This window comes from Mauremys mutica, chromosome 4 (assembly GCF_020497125.1).
Source record: "Mauremys mutica isolate MM-2020 ecotype Southern chromosome 4, ASM2049712v1, whole genome shotgun sequence".
NCBI classification, from domain to species: Eukaryota; Metazoa; Chordata; order Testudines; family Geoemydidae; genus Mauremys; species Mauremys mutica.
The window spans coordinates 134,402,448-134,421,641 of record NC_059075.1 but is presented as its reverse complement, the minus strand read 5'-3'; the positions used below and the strand labels follow the sequence as shown (position 1 = coordinate 134,421,641).

General features: G+C 48.8%; 1 protein-coding gene across 8 annotated transcripts in view; it reads right to left on the bottom strand.

Moving 5' to 3' along the window:
- Positions 1 to 19,194, bottom strand: part of GRM4 (glutamate metabotropic receptor 4) — a 266,208-nt gene that overhangs the window by 151,350 nt on the left and 95,664 nt on the right. For 7 of the 8 annotated variants that reach the window (XM_045017079.1, XM_045017085.1, XM_045017082.1 and 4 more), the window contains one exon: positions 511 to 727. In XM_045017079.1, the coding sequence (XP_044873014.1) occupies positions 511 to 727 (217 nt within the window). Of the gene's footprint in view, positions 1 to 510; positions 728 to 5,374; positions 5,675 to 19,194 lie in introns of those variants that run through there. The other variant, XM_045017083.1, reaches the window with a different exon arrangement.

Below are 19,194 nucleotides of genomic sequence, written 5' to 3'. Positions count from 1 at the left end.
CTGGTAACACAGCACAGGCCTGGGTGCGGGCTAATGCAGCACCCTCCAATGGGCAGCTGTTACCACAGCAGATCGAGCCACAGCTGCCTCACAGTTTGCACTTGAGGACAAGTGCCCCTAGGATGTTCCTTAACACAAGATGCTTCATAAAAACCAGCCCTTTCCTCTCCAGTTGTCACCACTTTCCTTGCTAGCTAGCCAGAGAAGGGCCATTCCTCACCTGCTTGATGTATTCAGTCGTATAGATGGATCGGTGATGGGGAGATATTAGAGGTGGGCCTAGAACCCATGTCCTTCAGCTTCTAAACTGAAGACGTTGCCATTCAAGCTTAAAGACTAGCCTCACTAACTCAACCCCAGCTATATCCAGATATGTTCTACCCCCCACTTCCTTGCAGTTCCCGACACCATGACCCATAATGCAACTCACCCCCAAGAGATCCAGCTGTATTTTGCTCCCAGACCCCATTTCAACCCCATGGCCCATATCTCGGCAGGAAGTTCACTCACCATCCTCTCTGGATTTCTGGATGAAGGCCTCCACCCCACTCTCGCCGTAGCTTCCCTCAGAGGCTAAGGTGGAGACGTAATTCCACTTGAGCTCCTTGACTATGTCCACCATGGCTTGGGCCTGGTAGGTGTCGGAGGGCACAACGCGGGAAAAGAAGTCATACCGACTGTTGTCGCTCAGGTCAGGGGCAGTGGAAGCGTAGCTTATCTGGGGTATCTGCGGGGGCAAGGAGAGAAAGGTCACTGAAATAAAGAGGAGCAAATTGCAGGAGCCTTAGACCACAAGCCGTCTCACTAGCATGACACGGGACGGCTTGAGGGAAGGCACACAAATTACACAGCAGGTGCAACATTTGAAGAAGGCAAGACTGGGGTGTTGTGGATATCTGAAGTACCAAGGGATGAACATTGTCAACTCACATTCACAATCGTTGTCTACCCTCGCGTTTTAAAATCCACAAGTCCTATTTATTTTTTAATCCTATTTTTCTCGCTATTGGAATAAGCGCACCATCGATCACCACTAGAGATAGAAGCCAGGACTTAGATTCCCAATAATACTGCACCTTCCCAGGCACTAAGATATGTTCACCAAGCCTTGGACTTCAAATAAGGGGGCTGGGACGGAAGAAAACAAAGGCTTTTGCTTGCATGCTACCAGGGGATACGCTAGTGTTCCCTCCAGCAGCAGTTCTTCAGGAATCCGATCTGGGCTTCATCCAGGCATGGCACCGCAAGGGCTCTTGGGAGCAAGCAACTCAATGGCAGCAGAACACCAAAAAATTTTCCCCAGCTCTCTACCAGCACCTGAGCAATAAGGGGGGTGAAGCTGGGGAGCGGACAAGTGTTTTGTAGATGCAGCTAGGTGCCATAAGATCATAAAAGTGTTCTTGTACAGAAACTTTCCATCCACAGCTGAAAGCACTTCATAAAGGCAGGCCTGTATCATTGCCCCTGTTTTACAGGTGGGGAAACTGAGGCACAGACTGGAAGTGACTTGCCTAAAGTCAAACAGCAGGTTAAGAATAGAACCAGGAATGGCCCTAACTGTTTTGCTGGCCTGGGCAGAGGAAAACATTTTCACACTGCCCACACCAGAAGCAAGGCAAAAAAAAAAATCCCATGGAAATTGGTACTCAGGGCATCCATTCTGCTCGCCTGCCCATAGAGCCGGCGCTGAATAGATAAGCTATTCTGTTCTCCTTTAGCCTAGTCCAAGGCAACACCCTATCCAACAGACCACACTGTGTCCTTAATCCTTCCACAGAAACTTAAGGAACTAGCTGAAGCAATCTCAGAACCATTGGCAATGGTTTTCAAAGACTCATAGGGGAAGGATGAGATCCCAGAGGACTGGAGAATGGCAAACAGTACCTATCTTCTAAAAGGGAAACAAAGAGGGCCCAGAGAATTATGGCCAGTCAGCCTAACTTCAATACTTGGAAAGACACTGGAACAAATTATTGATCAATTTGTAAGCACCTGGAGGATAATAGGGTTATAAGGAATAGCCAGCATGGATTTCTCAAGAACAAATCATGCCAATGCAAGCTAATTTCCTTCTTCGACATGGTTATTGGCCTAGTGGATGGGGGGAAGCAGTAGATGTGATGCATCTTGATTTTTAGAAAGGCTGTTGATACAATCCCACATGACATTCTCATAAGCAAAGTAGGGAAATGTGGTGTAGATGAAATTACTATAAGGTGGGTGCATAACTGGTTGAAAGACCGTACTCAAAGTAGTTATTAATGGTTTACTGTCCAACTGGGAGGGTGTATTCTGTCCTTGGTCCAGTACGATTCAGTATTTTCATTAATGACTTGGCTAATGGATTGGTGAGTATGCTTATAAAATTTGCAGATGACACCACGCCAGGAGGAGTTGCAAGCACTTTGGAGGACAGGCTCAAAATTCAAACAACCTTGACAAATTGGAAGAATTGGTCTGAATTCAACAAGATGAAATTCAATAAAGACAGGCACAAAATACCTCACTTGGGAAGGAAAAATCAAATGCATAACTACAGAAGAGGGAATAATTGGCTATGTGGCAGTATTGCCAAAAAGGATCTGGGGTGATAGTGGATCATAAACTGAATATAAGTCAACAAGGTGATGCAGCTGCAAAAAAGGCTAACACCATTCTGGTGAGTATTAACAGGAGTGTTGTACGTGAGATACAGGGGGTAATTGTCCCACTCTACTCGGCACTGATGAGGCTGGAGTACTGTGTCCAATTCTGGGCACCAAACTTTAGGAAAAATGTGGAAAAACTGGAGAGTCCAGAGGAGAGCAACAAAAAATGATCAAAGGTTTAGAAAACCTGATCTGTGAGCAAAGGTTAAAAAAAATGGGCACATTTAATCTTGAGAAAAGGAAATAGTGGGTTGACCTGATAACTTCCAATAGGTAAAGGGCTGTTACAAAGAGGACAGTGATCAATTGTTCTCCATGTCCACTGAAGGTAAAACAAGAAGTTACAGGTTTAATCTGCAGCAAGGGAGATTTAGGTTAGCTATCAGGCAAAAATAACCTTTATTACTAGAAGGCTAGTTAAGCTCTGGGACAGGCTTCTAAGGGAGCTCGTGGAATCCCCGTCATTGGAAGTTTTTAAGAACACATTGGACAAACACCTGGCAGGGATGAGCTAGGTTTGACTTGGTCCTGCCTCAGTAAAGGGGGCTGGACGTGGTGATCTCTTTAGGTCCTTTCCAGCCTGTCATTTCTATGATTCTGTGCTTTCCAAACACAGCAGCCAGAGACCAACGACGCGAGCAGAGAACAGAGTGAGGGAAGAGGAAAAGATGGAGGGATATTGGTTCCAAGTGCCACGTCTTTTTGACACTCCAAGGGCTTTGATCCTTGCCCAAGCCCCGAGCTCTGGAAAGCTCCCTGCACTGAGGAGCCTGGGAGAGGAAACAAAAAAGGATGGGGGATATTTTTCTCCTCCTCGCTCCCCAATTAATAGGGTCGATCTGATGACCCACACAAAGAGCTGGGGTGGAGGGGGACAACCAGTTGCTGCTTTGTATTTTCTCCCACAAAAGTTCTTGGCTTGGCAATACAGCCAAGCACATAGGGGAGACTCCAGAGTCTCCCCTAGAAGAAAAGAAACCAACCCTCTTCTCCTGAAAAATACAAAAGGAAAAAAGAGAACACAACAAATCTAGATCAATTCTAAACCCTTCTCCCAGGCCCTGCCACAAAAGAGAGGAACTAAAGGGCTTGTGTCAACTGGGTTTGATGCTGCCTAAACAGCTGGCAAAATGGTTGTGTGATGCTTTAATTTCTCCCTCTTTTTATCTCCTCTTTTCCCCTCCACCAGCCTCTCCTCTGCCCACGCTTTGAGCCTAATTATGTCGATCTTCAAAGGGGACAGCCCAGAACTCCCAGGAGAGGGGGGGAGACCAGAGCAACTGAGCTATCAACAAGTCTCTTTGATTGCCTTTGGAGCAGCATGGGAACTCTGTGCCTGGCTGGCTGGCAGAGAGAGGTTAACACCTCCCACATGCACACACACCCCTACCGCTTTCTGTGTATATGCTCTGCATTGGCCTGTCAGGCCACTTTGATCTCCTCTGTGTGCTCTCTGCATGCATGAGAGCGTAAGCATTCTTTGCCAGTCAAGCTTAGGACCGTTTCTCATCTGACAAGGCTTGGAAGCAAAAGTGCAACCCCCGAGAGCAGAGGCCCGGCCTTAGTACAGTCTATACCACCACCACCAGCCTGTGGTGGCAGGAAAAGCCCCCAAAAGGCTCCGTTTGCTGAGACAACCTTGCCCACTCTCAGAGCAGGGGAGGAGCCCGAAAGGGACTGGGGTGGACTGATAACTTGGGGCAACTCAAGGCGGACAAGGATGGGAGAAGGTCCCTTCATTTGGCCTCTGGGAAAGAACTCCACCACAAGAACAGCAGCAGCTCCCCATCAGGAACCACAAAGATGAACTAAATATGAGGGGGGACAACCAAGGAAAGGGCCAGTGAACAGCAGCGGAGGCAGCCTATTTGAATTGTGGAGCAGATGGGCGGAGTCCACCAGAACAAAAGGCCCGCCCCCCTCAGTCACAGGAGGAGCCACAGAGCCCAGAAATCAATTGCTGACTTGGGATAACCAATGGAAAAGACACGGATGGGGTGAAGATCAGAGATACCAAATAAGGCAACCAGGAGGAGCGGCCAAACAGAGAATCCCAGACAATGCCAAGGGGAACTCCATCTGCCAACCATGACAGCAAGGCCCCATAGCCATAGAGAGCCTCTCCAGGATTTAGTTTTGGCACAGTCCACCATCCAAGCGAGCCTGGGAGAGGGAAAGGGCCCTGACTTCACCCTCTGCTGGGGGCGGGTTCTGAAATTCTCCCCAAACAAAGCAATAAATATGCCTTTTAAATTAATCAGAGCTGCCTTGCATTGAATGGTGCATTAGAATGATTTATGATCTTGAGCTGCTTAGCACTTATATAGCACTTCAAAACGCTCTGCAGACATTAATTAATCTTAGAGATAGAAAAGGCCTATTAAATCAAGTCCATTCTCCCCTCACCAACCCGCTGTTCCCATAGAGAAGATGTATCCAATGTTAAATTGGTAATGCGCTTTCTCAGCTACAGTTTTGTTGGCTTCAAGCTGATGTTGCTACTGCACCTGGTTTTCTAAAGCACTTTGCAAACAATGCACACAGGAATCAATCCCTCCGCCACTTAAATGCAGCCACCTCTGGGGTGGAACTCAACAGCTGTCTAACAGTACACAGTAATACAATGCAGCACTTGAGGACAGGAAGTGAAGAACAGTAGAAACCCACTTAAAACTTCAGGGGATGTTTTTATTATTATTTTTTTAAGCCCAGGGGAATGTAGTTACCTGAGTTGGAGTGTTGCCAGGATATGAGGGTATCACTCCTATTGTAGCCAAAAAAATTGAATTGCCCGGGAATCTTTGGTGAAAAGGATCAGGAGCTGAGTTTTGCATCTCATCTGAAAGATGGTGCCCTCTAACACCATGCTAGAGCAATGGTTCAGAACTGATTGAGAGCTAGGGTAGCAAGGGAATATTACCTAAACCCATCTTTCCCTTCTAGAAACCAGGAGTCAAATCTGACTTGAGTTACCAAAACCATCAATTTAGGAGCTACAACCTAAACCTTTGTCCTATTTTGTCCCCCACCCCATATAGTTCAAAAACAGGAAATAGCCCCCCCCCCAGTACTGCTAGAGGTTATAGCAATGCTGCAGTCGGCACAGGCTCCTTGGATACATGCGGAATGCAGGCAAATTGGCACAGGCTGTGCTCAGTCTGAAGGAGGCATAACACCTGTGTCAAGCAATGAGGTAGCCCACAGCCTAAAAGCGGAGGCAGAGGGAGGGATAGGTCAGTCTGACCTGAGCCTGGGGAGCAGATTTGATGCCCACGAGCTGCGTGCTAGGCTGCTCATAATGAAAGCTGCAAGATCAAGCAATTGTAATGTTGGCCCTAAGCTTGACTATACCCTCCCCTCTAATTATTGGCACACATGAAGCTGTTTGCTCCTGCATAACTAGTGGTGTAACCCAGTGCTCTTTAGGGGGATCACCCACAAGCCGCCCTGGCCCGTGTGTTTCAAAACCAGGAATCTATAGGCCGCCTTCCTGACGAGGCAATTGCTCTGAGGTAGCCTGGCAGAGCTGTCAGGAAGACTTGTGCTAAGTGGGGCACCCAAATGCCCTGGCACCAAGAAACATCTTGGTACATGGCATGGAACTCAAGGGCAGCATGGACTTGCACAGAAGCGGGCACTCTTCCCTCTCAGAAATCAACGCACACAAGCCTCATATTTTCTTGTATTTATGTTGTCCTTGATAGATGAATAGAAATTACTTGTTGGCTGAGTCACCAGTAAATGAAAACAAAGACCCAAGGCATTCACAGAGCCATTAGAGGGGAACAGCAGACACAGGCTGTGGTCTGTTAGAATAACAGAGCAAGGATTGCAGGCTTTGGCTCAGGCAAAAGCTTCCCACTGAAGTCCTCCAGCAATGCACCCCCAGGACTGTCACGGTGGGGTGTCTGCATCCCAGCGCTAAGGGGTTAAAAGCCCAGCTGAGGGTCTCACTCCGGTGAACAGACGGGAATGGCCTTCAGACGCTATCCTGCAAAGGAACACCCCAGCATCCTGCATTCTTGCCTTTGACCTGAAGGGGGCAACACCCAAAGAAAGCTCTCACAGAAAAGAACCCCAGATGGCAAATCCCCATTTCTACCAAATCCCATAGTGTGTGCTCCCCTGACACACAGCATTCCCTGTGGACACAGCCCTCTTTTCTCCTTTTCCTCCTCCTCCTCCTCCTCCTCTCTTTCTCACTCTGGTTGGCTCTTTTCCCCTCGCTGCAGCTCTCAGATTCTCTTATTTATTTATTTGCTTTTCTCTTTCACTCTAGTCCCCCTCTCTCTCTATTAAATGTAATGCCCGTGTTGTAAACCCACGACTCCACCAGAATGTTAAAAGGCCCTTGTAAAGTGGTGGCTTCTCTTTTAACTACCTGCAAAAGGAGAGAGAGAGAGAGAGATTGCAGAGAGGAGAGGGACAGAATCTTTATCAGGGCACAAATAGGATTATTGTGTGTGACAATCTGCTTTGTGCTCCATTCCAAGAGGCTGTGATCTGCTTATTGGATATCTGTGACCGGGAGAGAGTGTGTGTGTCTGTGTGAGATGCGTCATTAAAATTCTGCTCAGCCAATGAAGCGCTCATCTTGTAACTGTTTTTGGTGGGGGCGGGCGGTGTCCCTGCCTCCATTTCTTCTTCCTTCCTTTCTCTTGGAGACAGAGAGGGTGGAAGTTGGGCAGTCAAAAATGACACACACAAAAAAGAGGCATTGCATGATTTTCAAGAAGGTAGGGAGGGAAGGGGTGAGACAGAGACAGAGAAGCAGTGCTGGAGTAGACCTGTGTATTTGTGTCCGGGCGTGCATGTGTGAATGCCTCCACATGGGTGCGAGTTTGCGTGTGTGCAGCAGTGAACGAGAAAGGAATGGCTGTGAAGCTGATTTATGGTGTGCGGGCATTGGAGTGTATGCAGTGGTGAGTGCTTGTGAGTGCGAGTTTACACGTGGGTTAGCATGCCTATGTGTGTTTGTGAGAACACTTGCCTGTGTGAGTTTGGATGAGTGTGTGCATCTGGATTAGAATGTGCCACGGATGAGTGTGTCAGAGTGTGTGAGAGCAGTAGGGCTATTCCGATGCAGAGGTGAGGTTGGTAATGTCAAAGTCCCTGCTGTCAGGTCACCCCCTAGAGCAGGGGAATCATGGAAAGACACTGCAAAATCCAATCTGCTGCCCATCTTTCTTCCAAGCACCAATTCACCAGGCCCACAGCTGCTTAATGGAGTGCAGCTCCCACATTCTGAAGCTGCTCATAGGCTTCCCAGCTCCACTGAGACCCATGTTGAACTCTGCCTTTATAAAAGGGCCTCATTTTAACATCCCCTGACACTAGAGAGATTTACAGTTAGGGAGGTAGGCACGAAACAAAGGAGCTATGTGCTGGTACCCAGGACTACAGCTGTGCAAAACAGATTAGTGGTTGGCAGGCGATTCCAAAAAAAATTGTGTGCATGAGAGGGGGCATGTGTATCATTTTGGGTTGCCCCAAAACCAATTTTTTTTTTAAATTCAGCAAATCGTATAGTTGAAAAAAATTGGTTTGGGACCAAACCAAACTTTTTTTTCTGGTTTTTAATAAAACGGAAGGAAAAGTCAAGACCAAAAGTCATGCTAAGGCTGAAAAATCCAAATGTTCCCATTTTGATAATTTCAAAACATTTGGAACATTTCAGCTCCTCAGAATTTTTGCTGGTTTTTCCTTAAGGAGCAATTCAGCGAAAACGGAACCAGGTGGCAAAACACTTCAGTGTCGTCAAATCTATATTTTTTTGCTAAAACAAGTTTTAGATGAAAAAGTTTCATCTGACTCTACCAAGACCCAACATCATGTGTGTCAGCATCCCCAACCTGTAAGAAATCTACCTGGCCCTCATCACTGTCACATCAGAGCATCTCCCAACCTTCAATGCATTTATCTCACACTGCCTCTGTGAGATAGAGCAGTGCTATTATCCCGCATTGGAGAGAGAGACTAGGGGACTTTTGCTCAAGGTTACACAGGGAGTCTATGGGGAAGCAAGGAACTGAATCCAGGTCTTTCCGTCTTAAGCTAGCCCTCTAATCACTCAACCATCCTTCCCCTGAAGGTGCCATCTCACCCATAGACTTCAATACGCCCTGGGCGCTTAGTGGCCGTGGGCTGCTCAGACTCAGTACGTTCACAGTGGGCCCATCCTATCTCACGCATCCCCAGGGTCTCAGGATCCAGATGAGTTTCTGAGCAGTGGAGTCTGGGCTCCCAGCCTTTTCCCCCAACCTCCAGCATCTGCTTCCCAGCGGCAGCCTCATCTTTCATCCATCAACTTGGAGATCACTGTGCATTGTGCCTCGTTCCTGATCCCACGAGCGGGAGCCAGCACAAAACCCGGCGCTCAGAAAGCCGCATGTCTCTGCTTTTGTCTCTTCAGATCAAAACCCAGCCAGACGGAAACAAGAACATCCCTCTTCCCAAGGGGGAGGCTGCAGGAGCAGGGGCGAGGAAAAGAAAGAAAATGCCCTGGTTGAGTCTGCTCTGCTGCTTCCCGTGTTCAGCCTCAGGCTTTGAGATTCACCCACTGACACAGGGCTGGCCTAGCTTCCCAAAGTGGGTTTGGGAAACAGCACTAGCAGAATTCACACCAGTCCACTCCAGGATGGCCTCACCCAGGCCAGGACTTAAGGAGCTCCTGTGTAGAGAGGCCCAGACTAGGAGCTAGAGAGAGCCTGAGTCTGTCTGTGTCCTGGAGATTCAATAAACAACCCCCTTTATATTCATTAGCGCGGAGACCTGTGTCTTCTCAGCTGCAAGTCGCGTCATAGGTGCATATACAAACATGGCACGTACACCTGCCCCCACACACAGTTCCCATGTGAGATATGGGTGCCTGCATCCCAAAGGAATCACAGCTATGTACAGAGACACCACGGCATCGCTGGGGACTGAACCCTGGATCTTCACAGGCAAGTCCCTACCACTGGAACCCAAAGAGAACCTTCCCTAGCTGTGAGTACATAGCAGGTTGTTATAGCCAGAGGGGCCAGGCAAGATGACACAAACTGTACAAGTGTATTACACCCATGGACATCTACAGACATGCCAAATGCACACACGGTACATACACAAGGTGGAGACCCAAATCCTCACACGGTTCCCATATGGAATATGGATGGGCAGAGAGAAGATCAATGGGTATATGCCAAGATAACCTTTGACCTCAACACAGCTGGATTTAAAAACCTGACTTTGATCACAAACTTCAGTGACCTCAACCTAGCTCCTAGGAGTCCCTTGTTCACACCTCAAACTGAGCAGGATTTGCTACTTACAGTTGGTGTTCTCCATACAAGTGCCCAGGACTGCAATAGCAGAGGGTGCTGCACGTCAAGATTAAGATGCACTGGGAAAGTTGTGGGGAAGGGGTCCTCACTACTAGTATAGCAGAGGACACTCAGGGCTAGGATTGAAGTGTGTGGCAGGACTGCAGAGGAGTTTGCAGAGCTATGCCTCCCTTTAGGCAAAATGCCGTGAGTCAAGTCCCTCTTTTGGAGAATTTGGTCTGCAGATTTTGTTTTAGCCTGTTACTAAACCGAGCCTAGGAAATGCCTGTTGATTGCGAGCTACAAACTGTAAGCTCTAGTTTAAATTACTGAACAAACAAACAAAGGGACTTTTCCTCTATAGCCTGCTTTGGGTGGGGGAGGGGGAAAATAAGATTCCAGTTCCCAAATGACAGTTTCATAACAATTCTTCTGCCTGGGTAATTTTTTTTTTTCTTTTTGATCTCTTGTTCTACAATAGCCTAACTCCCGACATCAGCTATTTTCTCAGATGAAAGACAAAAGTGCTTTTAGATACATAAAAGCAACCGCAGGCAGGGAATTCAAAGTTTTTAAAAGAAAAAGAACGAAGGGGGGAGAAGACAATTCTACTGCAAATAGAGGCAGCACCTCCTGAGACCCCAAAAAACCTGAAACACACCAGCATCTGAAATCCAGCCTCTCACACAACATGACCGAATGCTGATCCTCCTGAACCGCTGTCCTGGCATCAGAAAGGGCTGACACTCCCTTCCTCTCCCGGTTTCTCAGCAGCCACACGATTCCCTATTCCCCCGGAAGCCAGAAGAGAGATGAGGGGGAAACCCCATTCAGTTCCCATTAAGAGCAGAGGATGCATAAAGGAGGCCTTGCAGCTGTTGCCGCCCACCATCCTCCGCTTATCTTTATTAAACAGAGATATTGATGAGCGGGTTCCATGAGGAGAATCCCTGATCACCTCCCCTCCCCGTTCCCCACTCCTGACTGTCTAAGGACACAGGTGTCGGGTAATCAGCAACTGACCCGATGCCATCCACTTCCAGGGCCAGATACCCAGGTGGGGCGTGAGGAATTCCACTGAAGTCAACGGCACAAGGCCCCTTTATGCTGGTAGCTGGGGGTCTCCCTGGCTGATATAGTGCTGGCGGTGGCCCCAATTCCAGCTCCTAGCATAGACAGCATGTCAGGGTGGGAAGAGGGCATGGTTGGAAAGCACTATTCTTCACTTGCCATGCGGAGCCGTGCAAAGCAGAGTGCCCCTAAGGCTGTATGCTGGCCATCCTCAAAAGATGGAGAGCACAAAGACCCCTTTTGCAGCCCTCCCCTCCGCCCTGTCCCAAGCACACGAGTGGAGCTGCTGAGAATCAGGCCTCACAGAGTTACACCAGCCCCCCTGTGTGGTCAGTATACACTGAAGTCAACTGAGTTACTCTGGGAACAACTGAACGGAGAATCGGACCCTCCTTATCTTAATCAGAACAGACCGAAGATTATTACAGAAGGCGTTTTGGCTTGGGAATCCCATCAGAGTCACCTGCAGAGTTAGATAGCATGTAGGGAGCCCCGGGGACTGCAAGTCGTCTTTGGCATGAAGTGGTGGGTAATATTTCCTATCAAAGGATCATTGTGATCTACCTTAAAAGCTGCCTCTCCCTCCTGACAGTCAAAATGCAAAGGTGCCTTGATTTCTTATGTATTTCATTACTGCCAGTTTATGAGCTAATAGACCGTTTTATTTAATAACAGTGGAAGGCACCAATTTAACTGAATCAATTTCAGATTGAAGAAAATTAGACAAAGACAGCAATTTTCTGTTATCCCACCAGCTGAGGTTGCAGGGATGGAATTCTTGAACTTAAACCATCAGTTTGAGCCCCAGCACAATTAGCCAGAGCTGTAATAGCTGCACACAAAAAAAAGAAGTGGGGGGGCGAAAAAACAGAGTTCTAAAGGGAAATTTCAGGACCAGATGCCACAGCAGCCAGAGGGAAAGTCCCCCCGTAGAACAGGATCTGGAGTCACGGAGACTCTGAGGGCTGTCATCCTCATTCTGAACAGTAGTCAAGCGACCCGTCTTATTTCAGAGTGGTAGCTGTGTTAGTCTGTATCAGCAAAAACAACGAGGAGTCCTTGTGGCACCTTAGAGACTAACAAATTTATTTGGGCATAAGCTTTTGTGGGCTAGAACCCACTTCATCAGATGCATGGAGTGGAAAATACAGCAGGAAGTATATATAGGCAGAGAACATGAAACAATGGGCGTTGCCATACCAACTCTAATGAGACTAATCAATTAAGGTGGGCTATTATCAGCAAGAGGAAAAAAAACTTTTGTAGTGATAATCAGGATGGCCCATTTGAAAGTGTTTTTTTCCTCCTGCTGATAAGTGAACCAAAGGAATTATGGACCAGTCAGCCTAACTTCTGTCCTGGAAAAATACTGGAACAAATTGTTTAAAAAATCAATTTGTAAGCACCCAGATGATAATAGGGTTAAAAGGAATAGCTAGCATGGATTTGCGAAGAACAAATCATGCCAAATGAACCCATTTCCTTCTTTGACAGTTACTGGCCTAGCGGATGCGGGGGCGGGGAGCAGTAGATGCGATACATCTTGACTTTAAGGAGGCTTTTGACACAGTCCCACATGACATTTTCATAAGCAAACCAGGGAAATGTGGTGTAGATTAATTTACTATAAGAGGTAGGTACACAACTGGTTGAAAGATCATACTCAAAAAGAGCAGTTCTCAATGGCTTGTTGTCCAACTGGGAGGATTTATCTAGTGGGGTCACACGGGGTCAGTCCTGGGTCCAGCACTATTCAACATTTTCATTAATGACTTGGATAATCGAGTAGAGCGTATGCTTATAAAATCTGCTGACAACACCATGCTGGGAGGGGTTGCAGGAATTTGGAGGACAGGAGCAGAATTCAAAACAACCTTGACAAATTGGAGAATTGGTCTGAATTCAACAAGATGAAATTCAATACACACACATACAAAGTACTTCACTTAGGAAGGAAAAATCAAATGCACAATTCCAAAATGGAGAATAACTGGCTACGTGGCAGTCCTGCTGGAAAGGATCTGGGGTGATAGCGGATCACAAATGAATGAGAGTCAACAGTGTGATGCAGCTGTGAAAAAGGCTAATATAATTCTGGAGTGTACTAACACACGTGTCTGTAAGACACAGGAGGTAACTGTCCCACTCTACTCAGCACTGGAGAGGCCTCAGGTGGAGTATGGTGTCCAGTTCTGCATCCCACGCTTTAGGAAAGCTGTGGACAAATTGGAGAGAATCTAGAGGAAAGCATTAAAAATGGTAAAAGGTTTAGAAAACCTGACCTACGGAGTGGGGACCTGACAACAGTCTGAAAATATATTAAGGGCTGTTATAAAGAGGATGGTGATCAATCTATGTCCACTGAAAGTAGGACAAGAAGTAATTGGCTTAATCTGCAGCAAGGGAGACGTAGGTTATTATTAAGAAAATCTTCCTAAGTGTAGGTGTAGATAAGCTCTGGAATAGGCTTCCAAGGGAGGTTGTGGAATCTCCATCATTAGAGGGTTTTAAGAACAGGCTGAACAAATACCTGTCAGGGGTGGTCTAGGTTTACCTGGTCCTGCGACCGAGCAGGGAGTTGAACTTGATGACTTCTCGTGGTCCCTTCCAGCCCTACATTTCTATGATTTTATGATGTTGTGGATCTGGCCTGGAGTGTTAACAGAAAGCTGAGTCTTGCCTGCATGTGCAGGAGTTGATATTTGCAGTGTTCCAGTAAATCCACATGATTCTGTAAGCAAGTATTACAATATCTATGCCATTTAGCTGCAGTTTCCCAGTAGCTTCTGTAAGATCAGGAAGCTGCCAATAGCCCCAAAAGGCCAATGAACTAAACTAACAGCACCTTTACTGCCCTGCTTGTTCCAACCACCCAGTTCAGAAAGAAAGAGTTTTCCAGCAGCAATAACAAATGCCTCTGCATTAATCTAGAGTCCTAGATCTCATGGGGTCAATGAGATGACGTTCTATGGCCTGTGTTATACAGGAGGTTAGACATGACCATAATGGTCCCTTCTGGTCTGAGAATCTAGAAATCTTAGCCAGGGAGACCTCCGTGGTGTATGCAGCGATGTGGCTTGGGGGTTCTGTGCCCTGACTGTTCTCTGGATGCTACAAGGTCTGTAGAGACTTCAGGCAGCTGAATCCAAGTGAGGACAGCTCTTAGGAGCCGGGGTGTCAAACAGCCCAGGAAGTCACTCCTTGCACAGGGCTCTGCACCGGTGCAGAGAAAAATAAGATCCCTTCTCTATCTCCTCCCCTTTCCTCAGAGAGGAATCCTCCCTTCTGTTCAATTAACTCTCTCCGCCCCTCCTTGGTTACAACAATTATCTTCCCCCCTCAGAAGCGAAGGGGAGGCAGAAGGAGGATATGTACCAGATCTGGTTTTAGGAGCAGCTAATTCCTAAACATAATTATTAATTTCATGCTTATCTTATACTAACCTCTGGTTCACAGAGAAGATGGGATTGATTTAATTAGAATTTCCATCATCAAGCCATTTGGATCGGAGCTTTTAATTAGGGTAGCGTAATAAACCGCAGGGGCTGTTGGAACAAGGGTTTCTAACTGATGCCTGCTGGCCTTTTTAATCAGCGCTGGGAGGTAAGGCAGTCTCCTCGTACAGCCCAATACCCCGACCAACTCCCCGCAGGATATGCCGGAGATATGGGGTGCTAAATCTGGCCTTGTGAAGCGTGACGGGCCAAACTGCAGACCCCACTCTTTCAGGCCACCTTCAGGGAATCCCCATGCACATGTCCCACCAGTAGACGTTTTGAGATGGCTGTTCCAGTGGCCAGCAGAACCCTTTGAAAAAAGGTATCTGCATCCCAGGCAGACCCAGTCTGACCGCAGGCTGCAAGCACATACGAGCTCTCTGTTTAGGGACATCGCCACCCAAGCATCTGAGCACCTTCAGATGGGGCCACCTTCAGGTCCTGTGACCTGGGCAATGCTGTTGAAGAGCAGGTCAGTCCAGCCCGGTCAATGTTTTTCCATATGACCACTGATCTTTGGGGGCCCATCTTGGGACACCGTAGGGGGCCATTTTTCATAGATGCTGAGCACCCGTGGCTTCATAGGGAGGTGTGGGTGCCCAGATCTTTCTGAAAATCAGCCCCCCCAGTTGTCTCCAGCTGAGCTTCCAAAAATCTAAAGGCACCCAAAAAAAAACAAAAAAAAAAGAAAAACAGTGTGCAGTGAATATTTTGCCCCAGGTGGCCACCGGCCAGTGCCAGGCACTTCCGAGAAAGGCATGAGAGAAGGGACCTCATTGCTCTGTGCTGGAGGAAGGGCTGGTGGGGGAAGGTTATTGCTGGCCACCATGTGGGGTCAGGATGTGCCCAAGACAGATCTCCTCCAGGAACCCCTCCCTGCAGGGATAGAAGCTCTGTGACTATGCATGGGAGCCTCATGTTGCTCTCCCTGCCAGCATCGTTTCTAATGCACCTGTTCCTGTAGTCACTGCTGATGGGCCCACGACCCCCAGCACTGGGTGTCTCAGCCCTACAGGCCCTGGCCCACCAGTTGAGCCGCAAGACCAGAGTGACCGCCACACCCCTTTGTGCCTCCCCATCAGGGGAACCTCCCAGTGCCCAGCCCCCCTCAGGGAACTACTATGGGTGGCCAGGGAGAGTGCCCTGCAGAGCCAGGCAAGGGGTGTTTATCCACTGAGCCCTCACTGCCATGTAGACATGCCCCAGAGCCACTGTCCGCACCCACAGTGCTCCAGGTAGGGTAGGCTTTTCAGCAGCCCCCTTTGGGATTAGCTAGGCCGAGGGATCTCTAGGGGCCATGGCAGCAGGGTGAACTGCAGCTGCTGGGCCACATGCCGGGCCTAGAGACCACTTTCATGAAACAGCCCCATCTCCCTCCAACACGCTGGACCTGGGTATCCCCACCAGAGTCTCAACCAGAGAGCAGGCTTCGCAGTGGGTACAGCCTTCCTGCAACCGCCCCACTCCACACCTGGCTGGACCTACGGGACCCAGGCACACCTCCCTAGTCACAAAGCAGCCTGTTTGCTGGTGCCACCCTTCAAATCACTCCCTTCCCAACCCACCCTCCTCCATTACTTCTGACACTTCACCTCCCAGATCAGGAGCATCCCCAAAGCAGGGAGCGGAGCTTTCAATCTCCTCTCAGAAAGAGGCACAGGTCCTGGTGTCTAGCCTGAGGAGGGGGGAGGAGCAGATAGTTAGATGTCTTTACCCTCTGGGGAAATGCAGGATCGCCCATGACCTGAGGACAGGGCAGGCCTTAAGAGCCCAGTGACACTGGTGTAAATCCAGAGCAACTCCATTGACTTAAGTAGATTCACTCCAGCTGTAGGGGGCGGCGGGGAAGAGGTCAGAATCTGGTCTCCTAAACCTTGACAGGCCCTCGATCCACCCCTCTGCACGAGAAAAGCTGGACACATATTAATGCCCACAGATCAACTGCTGCTGAGTTACTCCCGATTGACACTAGCGTAATTGACAGCCAAACCCGGCCCTGAATAAAGGCGGAATTATGTTTTCTGCCAGGGAGCCCAGATGTTTTCAAGGATGGGCTTTTGAATGAATATAGGCCTGATCCTGCCATCCCTTACTCGACCGAGTAGCCTTTTCTCACCCAGGTTAGTCCTATTGACTTTAATAAGGCTGTTCTTGTGAGCAAGGGTCGCGCACAAGAGTCAGTGCTTGCAGGATTGGGCCTTAATTCCACACGAAACCACTTTATTCAGTCCCTTCGCTCAAGCATTGGGAACCAGATTTATCCCTGGTGCAAATGACAGCGAAATCAACGAAGTTACAGCAGGGATGATTCTGGCCCCCAATGTGTTTTCTTAGAAGTAAGAGAGATGGGGGGAGCAGAGGGGAAGGGAGATAAGGTGAGGCGGCTGGGGAAGAATAGACAGCTCAGACTCTGCCGCTGAATCGAAAAGGCTAACAAAAGGATCAGGGAGTTTTGATGCAAGCTCAGAGGAATTACTGAAGATAAGAGAAGCAGAGAGAGAGAGAGCGCGCGCACGGGAGAGAGAAAGAGGAAACAAGATTCTCAAATCAGCACTTGTCCTATTTCATAAGCGAAATGTAGATCAATAAATTACACTCACTTTTCGAGGTTTAACATGCTGACTCCATAACCTTGTCAAGCGTGATACATCAGCCAAGGAAAGGGGGCTGCCAAGCCAGGAAAGGGAGCCAAGCCAGAGAAGAAACACATGGGCAGGGTGTAAGACAAGGTAGGAAGGCAGCTGTCACCTCCTTCCACCCTTCCCATTCTCTGAGGGAGAATCAGGCAGCTTAATCCCTTCTCTCTCTCTCCTCTCTTACCCTGCAGCTCTCTCCAGGCCCCTTTTGCTTTTTATCTCCCCTCTGGCTCTTCTAATACGGCTGTTCCTCCCCCTTATCGGACTCCTTGCAGGTGAGCAAAGGGAAATTGCTAACCTCTAGGCCTGGCTCCCCCACCAAGATCCCGGGAGGCAGTGGGGAGAGAACCCCTATGCATCACATCGACCACCTGTGCAAAGGGAGACACCCAGGGCCTGATCTGCAATAAAGGTGCGCGCTCTGCAGCTCCACAGACTTCAGCCCTCAGTGCCTCTGAAAGAATCAGACGCCCGAAGCTATTGTGGTAGTTTTGAAGACAATTAGGGCAGCACGAGAGCAATTCCCAGCTCTGCCACCGACTGCCTGTGTGACCTTGGGCAAGTCACTCAGTCTCTCTGTGCCTCAGTTCCCCAGCTGCACAATGGGGACAGCTCTGCCCTGCCTCACAGAGGGCTTGTGAGGATAAGTAGGTTAAAGATAGTGAGATGCCCAGATACTGTAGTAATGGGGAAGTCATATAAGTATCACAGATAATTAATTCACCCATTTCTACCCAGCAGTGAAAAGCAGCCACCTCTGGAATGGACCGTGGCAGCTGTGTAACACATACACAGTATGGGGAGGAAGCACCGAAGTGTTCTATATCCCATGACTCTATCCCACTGTAATCAGTTGTGCCTTTGGGCTAATTCGTTAACAAAGTCAGGGTTTTTATACTAGTTGTGGGTAAATCCAGCCCTGGAGCTCCTTGCTGAGAGAGTGGGCAAATAGATGTGCAAGCAACAACAACAAAAATCATCTTTTCTGCACAGTTGATTGATCCAATTCTTTTAAATATGCCCCAGAGACTGCTACTTTTGTTATCTTCCTCCATTCCAGTGAAGATCTGAGGGCCAGATCCGCAGCCCATGTAAATCAGCGCATTTCCAATGCCAATTTGCACCAGCTGGGGCTCTGGCCCTGAGCATCTGCACTGCATCATTGAATTATATGGGACCTATTAAAGAAAGAAAGCACAAACAATTGTAGCCGTTGCGAGAAGATCTCTAGAGCCACCAGCACACCTGCTGCAGGGCACGGGGCCATCTGCTAGCCCTGGCTTACGCTCGCGATGTCAACCGTGAAACTGCACATCAGTAAGTATCTGTTGCAGACATAAAAACTGTGCCAATAAAGCAAACTTTCCTTTACAGCTGGAGGTAGCTGCTGCCTCATCCTGCTAGGAACACATGACTTTCCCAACACCTGTAGACTAGAAGGAGGAACAGCAGAAGTTTCCATCATCTGTCTATGGAGTATTTACATCTTCCTGCAAAGCATCGGCTACTAGCCCCTGCTGAAGGCAGGCTTCATGCAACAATAGGCTGACCTGGCCCAGCAGCTCATCATTCCTCTGTTCAGCCCTCCAGGAGGGAAGGGGAAATAAAAGCCAGGGGCACGGGGAGGTTGCTGGTTAATGAGAAGCCAGGAGCAATTCTCTCCAGCCTCTGTGCATTTGTTGGTGCTCTCCAGGGCAGGTGCAAGGATGTTTCCCGCCCTAGGTGAAACTTCCACCTTGCGCCCTCCCCCGTCCCCAAGCCCCCGCCCTGAGGTGCCCTGCCCCCCCCCGCAGCAGCACCCTATCCCCCCCATCCTCTGCCCTGAGGTGCCCCCCCGTGGCAGCTCCCCACCCCCCACCCTGAGGCACCCCCTCACCCCAGCTCACTCCTGCTCCACGTCCTCCCCGAGCACACCATCGCTGCTTCACTTCTCCCGCCTCCCAGGCTTGCAGCACCAATCAGCTTAGGTGCCGCAAGCCTGGGAGGCGGGAGAAGTGAAGCAGCCATGGCGTGCTCAGGGAGGAGACGAGGCAGGGGTGAG